Raw genomic sequence first — 13,471 nt, 5'->3', positions numbered from 1 at the left:
TATTTCTCTGTCTCTTTCTCTGTCTCTTTCTCTGTCTCTTTCTCTCTCTTTCTCTCTCGTTCTCTCTCTCTCTCTTTTTCTCTCTTTCTCTCCTTCTCTCTCTTTTTCTCTCTTTTTCTCTCTCTCTTTTTCTCTCTCTCTTTCTCTCTCTCTCTCTCTCTTTTTCTCTCTCTCTTTCTCTCTCTCTCTTTCTCTCTCCCTTTCTCGCTCTCTCTCCCTTTCTCGCTCTCTCTCCTCTCTCTTTCTCTCTCTCTCCTTCTCTCTCTTTCTCTCTTTCTCTCTCTCTTTTGCTCTCCCTTTCTCTCTCTCTTTATCTCTTTCTCTCGCTCTTTCTCTCGTTCTTTCTCTCGCTCTTTCTCTCGTTCTTTCTCTCTCTCTTTCTCTCTTTCTCTCTCTTTCTCCTTCTCTCTTTCTCTCTCTCTTTCTCTCTCTCTCTGTCTCTCTCTCTCTCTTTCTCTCTCGCTCTCTCTCTCTCTCGCTATCTCTTTCGCTCCCTCTCTTTCTGCTTCTCTTTCTGCTTCTCTCTCTCTTTCGCTCTCTTTCTCTCTCTCTCTTTCTCTCTATCTTTCTCTCTTTCTCCTTCTCTCTTTCTCCTCTCTTTCTCCTCTCTTTCTCCTTCTCTCTTTCTTTCTCTCTCTCTTTCGCTCTCTCTCTCTCTCTCTCGCTATCTCTTTCTCTCTCTCTCTTTCTGCTTCTCTTTCTGCTTCTCTCTCTCTTTCTCTCTCTCTTTCTGCTTCTCTCTCTCTCTCTCTCTTTCTCTCTCTCTCTCTCTCTCTCTCGCTACCACTTATCCTCACATTCATACCTATGGACAATTTGGAGTCGCTAATTAACCTAGCATGTTTTTGGAATGTGGGAGGAAACCGGAGTACCCGGAGAAAACCCACGCATACACGGGGAGAACATGCAAACTCCACACAGAGATGGCCGAGGGTGGACTTGAACTCGCGTCTCCAAGTTGTTAGGCCTGCGCACTAACCACTCGTCCACCGTGCAGCCCATGATGGAAATAATAGTTGTTGTTTTTTTCCAAACTCATATTGGTACTTGTTTGTATATTTATTATTATATTATATATAATTATTATATTTCCTTTGAGTGTTAAGTTGATATGTGATGAGCACTTTTTACGCCGCCGTGTTTCTGGGCGACTTTGTCAAGCTCGAGTGGGCGAGGACGGACATCGAGTGGCACAACCGTGCATTCCGACGCACAGCTGCAGATATCTGCTGGGGAAGGTGGGCGGGGCAGTTTTTTGGTCCCAGATCGGGGATCTCACCGCCGAGCTCACCCGGATAGCGTGTTTGTGAACGTGCATTGAAGTTAATGGAAAACCTGCGCTGTTGTCCATTAACTGTTGGCCCAGCATTCTGTTTAAACAAGCCACGGTTACCATGGCAACCGTGACTGGCAACGCACAATGTCTTAGTGTTTACACTGAACACATTCTTTTGATTCACGTTGTGCAGTTAGTGGATCTTCTCACAGAAGGTGTGTCGTCGTGAAGGAATGTATAGTTATATATTTTTTTTATGATTATACTTTTTTTTAAATGTTTGTTTCTAAGGAAAACAAAAACCGAATTTGGTGCCATGACTATGCGTGAAAGACCTCGGTGATCCGGTTCTTACCGGAGCACTTGACTTCCACTGTCACAAACTGTAGTTCCGACGTCTGTAATTAAGCTAACCGGTCTCAAACGTCTTTCAACAAAGTTCGAAGCTCCGCGAAACGGTACATGAACACAACCCAGTAATTATAAGATACTGGAGCTGGGAAAAACCATCTGCAGAAGCCGGTGGGGGGTCATGGGAGGTTTTACGGGTCAGGAATACAGAATTATGTCACATTAAGCGCTGAGTATTAGCATTTACACGTGGATGCATTTTGCTTTGGACACACCTGTTTACGACCTTCTCTTTTTAACATGATTAGAGCCCTCTAGGCAATAAATAACACCCCTATAGTCACCTTTACACTTATGTTGCCGGATATAGTCGACACAATAATTGAAAACAGTTGTCATTTAGGGCTGCACGGCGGTCGAGTGGTTAGTGCGCAGGCCTCACAGCTCGGACACCCAAGTTCAATCCCACCCTCGGCCATCTCTGCGTGGAGTTTGCATGTTCGAGGAGACCCGGATTCTTTATTCATTAGTTGAATACTACCTGTTTTACGACCTTCTAATTACAGTTTTTTAACATGATTAGAGCCCTCCAGACAAAAAATAACACCCCTATAGTCACCTTTACACTTGTGTTACCGGATATAGTAGACATAATAATTGAAAACAGTCGGTTATCATTTAAGGCTGCACGGCGGTCGAGTGGTTAGTGCGCAGGCCTCACAGCTAGGAGACCCGAGTTCGATCCCACCCTCGGCCATCTCTGCGTGGAGTTTGCATGTTCGAGGAGACCCGGATTCTTTATTCATTAGTTGAATACTACCTGTTTTACGACCTTGTAATTACAGTTTTTTAACATGATTAGAGCCCTCTCGACAATAAATAACACCCCTATAGTCACCTCGAGTTTAAGTCGGCCGTCTCTGTGTGGAGGTTGCATGTTCTCCACCGTGCATGCGTGGGTTTTCTCCGGGTACTCCGGTTTCCTCCCACATTCCAAAAACATGCTAGGTTAATTAGCGTGTAGTTAGTTGTTTATTTAAATTAATTGAATAAAATTAAATTAAAAAAATATTTAAATTATTTGTCGAAGTTACTGTTTACGCTGTACATTGTTGTTCATATTTGATGTCATCTATTTATTCTCCACATTATTTATTATTTATTTTTTATTTTTTATTTTTTATTTTTTATTTTTTATTTTTTATTTTTTATTTTTTATTTTTTATTTTTTATTTATTTTTATTTATTTTTATTTATTTTCATTTATTATTTATTATTTATTATTTATTATTTATTATTTATTATTTATTATTTATTATTTATTATTTATTATTTATTATTTATTATTTATTATTTATTATTTATTATTTATTATTTATTATTTATTATTTTGACGAGAGCCAGGCAATGACTATCTATGTATCTAATGTGAGTGTGAATGGTTGTTTGTCTATATGTGCCCTGTGATTGGCCGGCCACCAGTCCAGGGTTGTACCCCGCCTCTCGCCCCAAGACAGCTGGGATAGGCTCCAGCACCGCTTATTTTTTTTTGTCTCTTTTGTATTGAGTTGTGGACTCCTATAGAGTCGCTACACACAATAACCTTTCTAGATCTTCCAGAATCTGCACCTATTCCGGGTGTATTTCTTTGGATTTCGTGCTCACCCTTGTAAGGATACGCGGTAGAAAATGAAAGAATGAATAATAATAACTTTTATAATAATTAATAACAACACACAATCCTCCCATGAAGGACACACACGACTGTGTGAGTGACAGAATTAAACCCTTCTCTTTGTCTGACAGTTTCAGACAGCTGTACCAGGACCTGGGTCAGACCATCCGAGCGGCTAACGAAGCGGAAGATCTGCGATGGTGGAGGAACACCCATGGGCCAGGCATGAGCATGAAGTGGCCACAGTACGAGGTAAGGCAGGGGTGGGCAACCTTTTTTTTTGGGGGGGGGGGGCAGACTATATATTTTACACGTAACAGTCCACCTGGTATTATTGTATCTGTAAAATTGTCATGCAATCTGCTATTATTATTTATTATTTTATATTTATATTTAAATATTTTAAAAATAATAAAATATTATAATAATTACAATAAAATTAAAATAATAATTATTATATTATTATTATGTAAAATATGCAAATATAACAATAATATTATATATAATTAATATAATAATTAGCATTAATATAATAATTATAATAATCATAATAGTTCTAATAATTATTATAATAATCTAATAATAATAATAAGGCGGCACGGTGGTCTAGGGGTTAGCGCACAGACCTCACAGCTAGGAGACCAGGGTTCAATTCCACCCTCGGGCATCTATGTGTGGAGTTTGCATGTTCTCCCCGTGCATGCGTGGGTTTTCTCCAGGTACTCCGGTTTCCTCCCACATTCCAAAAACATGCTAGGTTAATTAGCGACTCCAAATTGTCCATAGGTATGAATGTGAGTGTGAATGGTTGTTTGTCTATATGTGCCCTGTGATTGGCTGGTTAATGTCTACTATATTGTCTGGTAGGAGAGTAACAGTGACTATAGGGGTGTTATTTTATGGCTAGAGGGCTCTGATACAAGGTCGTAAACAGGTTTTTTATACTATAATGATAAAAATATGGTGGTTAGTGCGCATGCCTCGCAGCTAGGAGACCCGAGTTCAATTCCACCCTCGGTCATCTCTGTGTGGAGTTTGCGTGGGTTCTCTTCAGGGACTCCGGTTTCCTCCCACATTCCAAAAACATGCTAGGTTAATTAGCGACTCCAAATTGTCCATAGGTATGAATGTGAGTGTGAATGGTTGTTTGTCTATATGTGCCCTGTGATTGGCTGGCGACCAGTCCAGGGTGTACCCCGCCTTACGCCCGAAGACAGCTGGGATAGGCTCCAGCACCCCCCGCGACCCTCGTGAGGAAAAGCGGAAGAAAATGAATGAATGAATATTTATATTTAAATATTTTAAAAATAATAAAATATTATAATAATTACAATAAAATTAAAATAATAATTATTATATTATTATTATGTAAAATATGCAAATATAACAATAATATTATATATAATTAATATAATAATTAGCATTAATATAATAATTATAATAATCATAATAGTTCTAATAATAATTGTAATAATCTAATAATTATTATTATTATTATTTTGTGCTTGTGTCCCTTTTTTCAGGAGCACTTTGTAAACAACAGACCATGTCAAAAAACGAAATCGATAAAACCATCAAAAGGTTGGCTCAGGCCATGATGCCAGGTTGTATGTTGACTTTAAATGAAATACTTTGGAAAGATTGGGCGGGCCGTATTCAAACACTTGGCGGGCCGGATGTGGCCCCCGGGCCGTAGTTTGCCCACCCCTGAGTTAACGGGACGCACTGCTCAAATTCATACTCATTACAACAATTATGATTGATGTACGAATATAGGATATGGGAATATGAAAATATCATCTCGGAATATATATATTTTTTTACCAGTACCATCCAGTCAGTAGTACTGAATGTGTGGTAGTTTCTGACAAACTGAATGTTAAATAGGCTTTTTCTGTGAAAGCCTTGTTGTTACTGAGTCCTGAGTGGGTCAGTGGAATGTTGGCACACACACACACACACACACACACACACACACACACACACACACACACACACACGGTTTCCCTCAAACTGTCAGTGGAAAACTACTGATTTGGACTGATCCTAATAAAGATAAATATTTACACAATTCATAAATGCAACGGGGATTCTGCAAAGTAAAAAGCATAAATAAAATCCAGATTTTTTTTGTCCTTAAATTCCTCATTTAATTGTTAGATTATGCTTTTCCCTCAAGAAATAATGTATAAAATAATGCATTCAAAATATGAACCCAAAATATTTTCATTGTTTAACATGCAGAAAACAAAGCAAAATACTATAAATAAATAAATGAATGTTTAATATAACTTTTATTGAAGACTAATGAACATTGTAGGCATAAACTTATACCAAAATACCGTATTTTCCGTACTATAAGTCACACTTTTTTTTTATAGGTTGGCTGTTCCTGCGACTTATACTCCAGAGCGACTTATAAATGAAAAAAACAGTTTATGTTACATAAACACTGGACACCTTTTCTGTTTATGTTTTGTGTAGCTGAATAAGCATTGTGTTAGCATATCTTACACCTATTAAGCAAAAATAAATGCGACTATATATATAATATATATATATTATATAAAAGTATAAATGTGACTTATACTCCAGTGCGACTTATGTATGTTTTTTTTCTACCTAATTATGTATTTTTGGCCTTGTGCGACTTATACTCCGGAGCGACTTATAGTCCGGGAAATATGATAGTTAAAAATAAATTACCCGCAAAAAATGCGACTTATACTCTGGTGCAACTTATATATATTTTTTTCGACCTAATTATGCATTTTTGGCCTTGTGCGACTTATACTCCGGAGCGACTTATTGTCCGGAAAATACGATAGTTAATAATAAATTACCCGCAAAAAATGCGATTTATACGCCGGTGCGACTTATGTATGTTTTTTTTTTTTTTACCTAATTATGCATTTTTGGCCTTGTTCGACTTATACTCGGGAGCGACTAATAGTCCGGAAAATACGGTAGTTAAAAATAAATTACCCACAAAAAATGCGACTTATACTCCAGTGCGACTTATGTATGTTTTTTTTCTACCAAATTATGTATTTTTGGCCTTGTGCAACTTATACTCCGGAGCGACTTATAGTCCAGGAAATACGGTAGTTAAAAATAAATTACCCGCAAAAAATGCGATTTATACTCCAGTGCGACTTATGTATGTTTTTTTTCTACCAAATTATGTATTTTTGGCCTTGTGCGACTTATACTCCGGAGCGACTTATAGTCCAGAAAATATGGTAAATTTTTAGAATGGTCCATTGGTCCACAGAAACCAGAAGTAAAAAAAAAACAACAACTAACTCTTCCAATGCTAACACATAAGTCTATATTATGTCTTATTTATATCTGATATATCCTTAATGTGAATAAATATGTAAGAATTATGTGTGTTTTTTAAAGGAATGGACTCCAGAGACCGGTCGATCAATCAGCAGGAAGGAGCGAGGCGCTCAATCGGACGACAACGTAGTCACCCTCACCAACATTGTGACCTCAGGGGGGGACAACGTCCCACCCAGCCCCGTCACCCAAAATGCCACCACCAGGTACAGGACAACCTCGTCACCTCTTTTCAAGTTTTCCCCTGTAATGCATTTGGGGGGCGCTGCAATGACATCAGCCTCCCTCTGGAATCTGAGCTTCCGAGGGTCCTCTGGCTTCCTCTGGTGGACAGAGGCAGCATTGCGGTGACATTAGGCTGAGTGGTTAGCATGCTGGCTACACAAGTCAGACGATCGGGAAGCCCTGGGTTTGAATCTCGAGTGAGGATAAGCGGCATAGAAAATTAAAATTTGAGTCAATCGCTGATGATATCACAGACGGGTGACGTAGCTGATTTTTTCCACGAACTGTTGACGTTTTTTTTAGCTAGCTAAGCGCACGTAAACAAGTGATTAAGGACACAATGTGTTAATAACAACGCAAACAAATGAATGCAAACCGAGGTATTATTCTGGCGTGAAGTTTTGACGTTAAACATGCTAACTGGGGCAGATGCTAACTGCTAAACTTAAGAAACCACATATAGTTGGTGAAAAAAAAATATTTTTTTCCGATTAAAATAAACAAAGCATTATTAGAGCCCTGTAGACATGCCAAAACACAAATAGTCACATTTATACTTTATTTTTATTTACAACATATTGCGCAACTGCAGGGTCTTGAGACACATGCTAACTCGCAAACGAGAGAGCTAGCGACCTAAACGGTAGCCTTCAAGTTATTTCCTTTTAAACTTAAATAGCCAAAAACTTACCACTTCCACACGGATAGGGAGGATAACTATTAACAGTTATTTAACCTTTAACATGAACATTATTTACAACATATTGCGCAACTGCAGGGTCTTGAGACACATGCTAACTCGCAAACTAGAGCGCTAGCGACCTAAACGGTAGCCTTGAAGTTATTTCCTTTTAAACTTAAATAGCCAAAAACTTACCACTTCCACACGGATAGGGAGGATAACTATTAACAGTTATTTAACCTTTAACATGAAGATTATTTACAACATATTGCGCAACTGCAGGGTCTTGAGACACATGCTAACTCGCAAACTAGAGAGCTAGCGACCTAAACGGTAGCCTTCAAGTTATTTCCTTTTAAAACTTAAATAGCCAAAAACTTACCACTTCCACACAGATAGGGAGGATAACTATTAACAGTTATTTAACCTTTAACATGAACATTAATCAAAAGTAATAATTTTTGCAGCCGCGTATTAGTTGGCAATAGATTGAACAACAGCGGCTCCGAGATTGACCCCTGGGGAACACCACAGGTCATACCCATTTGTTCTGAGACACAGTTACCGATTGGAGACAAAGTACTTCCTGTCCTTCAGATAGGACTTGAACCATTTTAGAGTACTAGCAGAGATTCCAAAAGAGACTCATTGCAAGTTATCACAAGTCTTGACTGCAGTTGTTCCTGCTAGCTTTAGCTTTGGATTTTTTTTAATTTTTTTTTTTTGACTTCCACGCACGTACTAAACCATCTCCACCCTCATCTTCTCACCCAGGGTTGCAAAAGACTACTCGTCCGATTGGTCGGATGACGACAACCCGAAGAAGGTGGTGGTAAACGGTGTCGGAGAAGCCGAAGCCAAAGAGGAGCAGGTAGAGGGGGTGCGAGTCCGAGCGCTCTATGATTACACGGGTCAGGAGGGTGACGAGCTCAGCTTCAAAGCAGGTATTAACCCCAAACTAATTCTTGTTGAGAGGCACCACAGCAGGGATTCGAACCTTGTTTGCAAAAAGTGTTCTTGTGTGTTCATCATTTTAACAGGAATTTTATTTCCAAAAAAAAAAAAATATTCTCCTAATATTCAGACTTTATTGACATAATATTTTGACTTAGCTGCACGGCGGATGAGTGGTTAGTGCGCAGACCTCACAGCTAGGAGACCAGGGTTCAATTCCACCCCTCGGTCATCTCTGTGTGGAGTTTGCATGTTCTCCCATGTACGTTTTATAAATGGTGAAATATGCAAATTTTATGCAATTTTTTGGGGGGCCTAAAAGAAGTATTTTTTAGGGGTAATTGCCAATAATATTATGACTTTATGGCCATAATATTTTGACTTTATTTTCATAATATTATAACTTTTTTTAATTAATTTTAATTAATTTTATTAATTACTACTTCATTCTTTTATTTCTCATATGTTTTGAATTTTCACACACGTTTTATTACACGAATATGCAAATTCTATGTATTTTTTTAGGCTTAAATGAAGTATTTTTATGTGTAATTGCCAATAATATTCAGACTTTATTGCCATAATATTTTGACTTTATTTTCATAATATTATAACTTTTTAAAATTAATTTTAATTAATTATTATTAATTACTACTTCATTCTTTTATTTCTCATATGTTTTGAATTTTCACTCACGTTTTGTTAATGGTGGAATATGCAAATTCTATGTTTTTTTTTTGGCTTAAATGAAGTATTTTTAGGTTTAATTGCCAATAATGTTCGGAATTTATTGCCACAATATTTTGACTTAAATTTCATAATATTGTAACTTTTTTTAATTAATTTTAATTAATTTTATTAATTACTACTTCATTCTTTTATTTCTCATATGTTTTGATTTTTCACACACGTTTGATTAATGATGGAATATGAAAATTTTATGCATATTTTTTGGGGGCCTAAATGAAGTATTTTTTTAGGGGTAATTGCCAATAATATTCAGACTTTATTGCCATAATATTTTGACTTTATTTTCATAATATTATAACTTTTTCCCCCAACTCAATTTTCCAAAAAATATTACTTCATTCTTTTATTTCTCATATGCTTTGAATTTTCATTCACGTTGTATTAATGGTGGAATATGCAAATTCTATGCATTTTTTTTTGGCCTAAATGAAGTATTTTTTAGATGTAATTGCCAATAATATTCAGACTTTATTGCCATAATATTTTGACTTTATTTTCATAATATTCTAACTTTTTCCCCCAACTCAATTTTCCAAAAATTACAACTTCATTCTTTTATTTCTTATTTCACTCACGTTGTATTAATGGTGGAATATGCAAATTCTATGCATTTTTTTTTGCCTAATTGAAGTATTTTTTAATTTAATTTAATTTGTAATTGTCAATAATATTCAGACTTTATTGCCATAATATTTTGACTTTATTTTCATAATATTATAACTTTTTCCTCAACCCAATTTTCAAAAATTACTACTTCATTTTTTTATTTCTCATATGCTTTTAATTTCTCACTCACATTTTATTAATGGTGGAATATGCTAATTCTATGCATTTTTTTTGCCTAAATGAAGTATTTTTTAATTTAATTTAATTTGTAATTGCCAATAATATTCTGACTTTATTGTCACAATATTTTAACTTTATTTTCATAATATTATAACTTTTTCTCCAACCCAATTTTCTAAAGAAATGACATAAATACTTTTTTTTTCATATGCTTTGAATTTTCTCACGTTTGATTAATGGCGGAATATGCTAATTCTATGCATTTTTTTGTGCCTAAATGAAGTCTTTTTTAAATTTAATTTAATTTGTAATTGCCAATAATATTCAGACTTTATTGCCATAATATTTTGACTTTATTTTCATAATATTCTAACTTTTTCCCCCAACTAAATTTCCCAAAAATGACAGCTTTTATTCTTTTATTTCTCATATGCTTTATTAATGGGTGTTTCTGTGCCCCCCCCCCCCCCCCCCCTTCATCCCCCCCCAGGAGAGGAGCTGCTGAAGCTGGGTGAGGAAGACGAGCAGGGCTGGTGTAAAGGTCAGCTGACCGACGGTCAGGTGGGTCTCTATCCCGCCAATTACGTCCAACTCACCGATTCCTGATGACCCGCCCTCTTCTACGACTTCCTCTTCTTCTTCTTCTTCTTCTTCTTCTTCGTCACCTCGCCACCGCCAACGGTACACCTTAGACTCGAGACCAAGACCATGTCTATCAAAGCAGACCCCACTAGTGGATTTACTCACCGATACTCAATCATTGAGTTTTTTTTTTTTTTCAATTTTTTTTCTTTTTTTTTTTTTTTATGTCGAGCACATTTCAGTTTTTGCGAACACTAAGGGGGGAAAAACTCGGTTTTGGAGTTTTTATTTTTTTTGTTTTTGTTTTTTATTCGCAAATCACTAAACCGTGTGTAACCGCGCAAACTGTGAATATTTTTATTTACGGTTAGACACGTTCATGTTTTATTCTTAAAAATAATAAGAATTTAAAAAACATTAAAAAAATAAATTAATAAATATATAAAAAAATTATATAAAAAATAAAAAATATATAATAAATAAATAAATAATAAAAAAAAAATAATTTACATGTTCCTTCTCTTCGCTTGGTGTGGGCGACGTGATGCTACTAGCGGTGCCAAGCTAAGCTATCCTGCTGCATAGTTTTATGAAATGCTCTAATATAGTATATTCCTTATTATTCTTTAAATGAGCTCATGTAAAAAAAATATATATATATATATATATATATTTATATATATGTATAAAACCAAATAAGTATTTTAGGTGAAGTTTATGAATTCACCAATAGATTTCTTTATGTTTGTCGCTTTTCCCGGTGGCCGAAAATGGAACTGCATGTAGGTTATAATGACAGAACTGCTTTGCAGTGCAGAGGGATTTGAACCATCAACCGGGCGAGGGCACACTGTATTTCCAAACGCAAACGTTTTTATTTGGGATGTTAGCAGGATGTTTATTTTTTTTTAGCGTCATTTTTTTTTTTTTTTTTTTAGATATGTTAGCTTAACGTTACGAGGCTCGTTGTTGTTTTTTTTAATTATTATTATTATTATTATTTTACTCATGTATAAATATGCTTTTCGGATTTTCCTGTTAAATTTAGCAACGCCGGGGACTCGGATTCAGAGCATGAAGCACGCACGCACACACGCGTCTTTTTATGTTTTGAGGTTTTTGCATGTTTTACGTTCATATGAGGCTAGCTTGCGATTGCTAGCTCGAGCTCCCTTTTTTTTTTGAGTGTTTTTTCCTTTTACTTTGCCCAAATTGTCAACTGTGCAGCTCATAAAAAAGGTTGTCAATTCCAATGTTCTTTTTTTTTTGTCATTTACTCGCACTGACTTACTTACTCACGGTGCAACAAAAACAACACATTTGACAGCAAGTAATCTAAACACAACACACTGACCACGCGGGTTATTAAAACATACTCTTACACAATAATATACATGCAAAAGAGCGCTAAGCCGACAGGAAGTTACCCAGCATACCTTGCGGGTTATGAATGAGTATAATAATTAACATGCATATTTTAGATATCCGACTACTGTTAATGCTGCATTAAAATGCATGTGAATTGCATGGATTTTTATTTTTTTTTTTAAGAAATCTGCAAGAAATCGAGGCAAACTTAAGAAAATGTGAAGACATTTTTTTATTTTTTTTTATTAAATTAACATTTTTTAATCTGTACAGCAAAATGAAATGTCACAATAATTCTCTTCCATTTTCATATTTCACCAAATAACCTGAAAACAAGACGCGGTATATTTGCCTATAAATAGAGAATGGCTATTTTTTTTATTTGGCTTTTATTTTGGACTTGTTCAGATTGGACTTGTGCAGCCTGGGGGGGGTCGGGAGGGAAGGGGAGGGGCCGTGGGGAGGGGCGGGGCGGGGGCGTTGAGGTTACAGCAACAATTTTACATAGCTGCCATCTTAAAAAAAACAAAAAAAAAAACAACTTGAACACACAAATATGGTGCATTTGAGGACCGCCAAAGAACGTGTGAAATCTCACTGCCTGATAAAAAAAAAAAAAACATGTAAAAATGATGGGCTATTTTTTTACATTATTTATGTATGAAAAAGATGTATGTTCTGCAGAAATAGCCGCCATTTTTCGGAGGGAAAAATTAATATTAATAATAGGAAGTCAGCCGTGACCAAAATGTAGCCCATGGCTGATTTAAATTTTTTTATTAGCCTGTGGCACAGTCAAAAAAAATTATTTAACAAAAAAAAAAAATTAGAAAAAATCAGTAATTCTACAAGAATAAAGTCAAAATATTAAAAGAAAAAAAGTTGTATTAGAATAATGTAGTTTGAGGGGAAAAAATGTAGTCAGTAGTATTAAACAGAAATATTAATAGAAAAAATATATATATTTTTTTAAAGTAGTTATAATTTTTGCAACATTAGTTTGCAATTGCAAGTTTTACAAGAATAAACTCAAAGTGAAAAAAAAAAATAATTTTTGTAGCATAAATTTAAAACATGAGCAAAACAAAATAAAATTAAGAAAATTTAATTTGAGGTAAAAGTTATAATACTATGGCAATAAAGTCATAATATTATAAGAAAAATTAAAAAAATATATAAATAAATACAAATTACAAAATAAAAAAAAAATTACCAGAAGAAAGTCCAAGTAATTGGAACATATATTTTTCATAATATAAATATATTCTGAAGAAAATTAAAAAAAAATTGTTAGAATTAAAAAAAATGTGCAAAAAAATGAAAAAAAGAGCAAAAACAAAAGCTGTTTTTTTTAACTATGTGACAAAGCTGAGATGCAGTTATTTCTTGAAATATACTGTGTATGAATATATATATATATATATATATTTCATATATATATATATATGATAGATAACTTCTTAGCATATCTACAAGT

At 35.1% G+C, this 13,471-nt stretch overlaps 1 protein-coding gene across 4 annotated transcripts in view; it reads left to right on the top strand.

Annotated features, from left to right (window-relative positions):
• The window catches only part of pacsin3 (protein kinase C and casein kinase substrate in neurons 3), a 31,767-nt gene extending 19,346 nt beyond the window's left edge, over positions 1–12,421 (top strand). For 3 of the 4 annotated variants that reach the window (XM_058076845.1, XM_058076846.1, XM_058076847.1), the window contains 4 exons: positions 3,434–3,554; positions 6,708–6,853; positions 8,329–8,498; positions 10,535–12,421. In XM_058076845.1, coding sequence (XP_057932828.1) covers positions 3,434–3,554; positions 6,708–6,853; positions 8,329–8,498; positions 10,535–10,650 — 553 coding nt within the window. In that variant the 3' untranslated portion in view covers positions 10,651–12,421. Of the gene's footprint in view, positions 1–3,433; positions 3,555–6,707; positions 6,854–8,327; positions 8,499–10,534 lie in introns of all 4 variants that reach the window. The other variant, XM_058076848.1, reaches the window with a different exon arrangement.
• Positions 12,422–13,471: the final 1,050 nt, after the last annotated feature.

This window comes from Doryrhamphus excisus, chromosome 7 (genome assembly GCF_030265055.1).
Source record: "Doryrhamphus excisus isolate RoL2022-K1 chromosome 7, RoL_Dexc_1.0, whole genome shotgun sequence".
Lineage (NCBI taxonomy): Eukaryota > Metazoa > Chordata > Actinopteri > Syngnathiformes > Syngnathidae > Doryrhamphus > Doryrhamphus excisus.
Note: the sequence above shows the minus strand (reverse complement) of the source record. Positions and strands in the feature narration are given on the sequence as shown.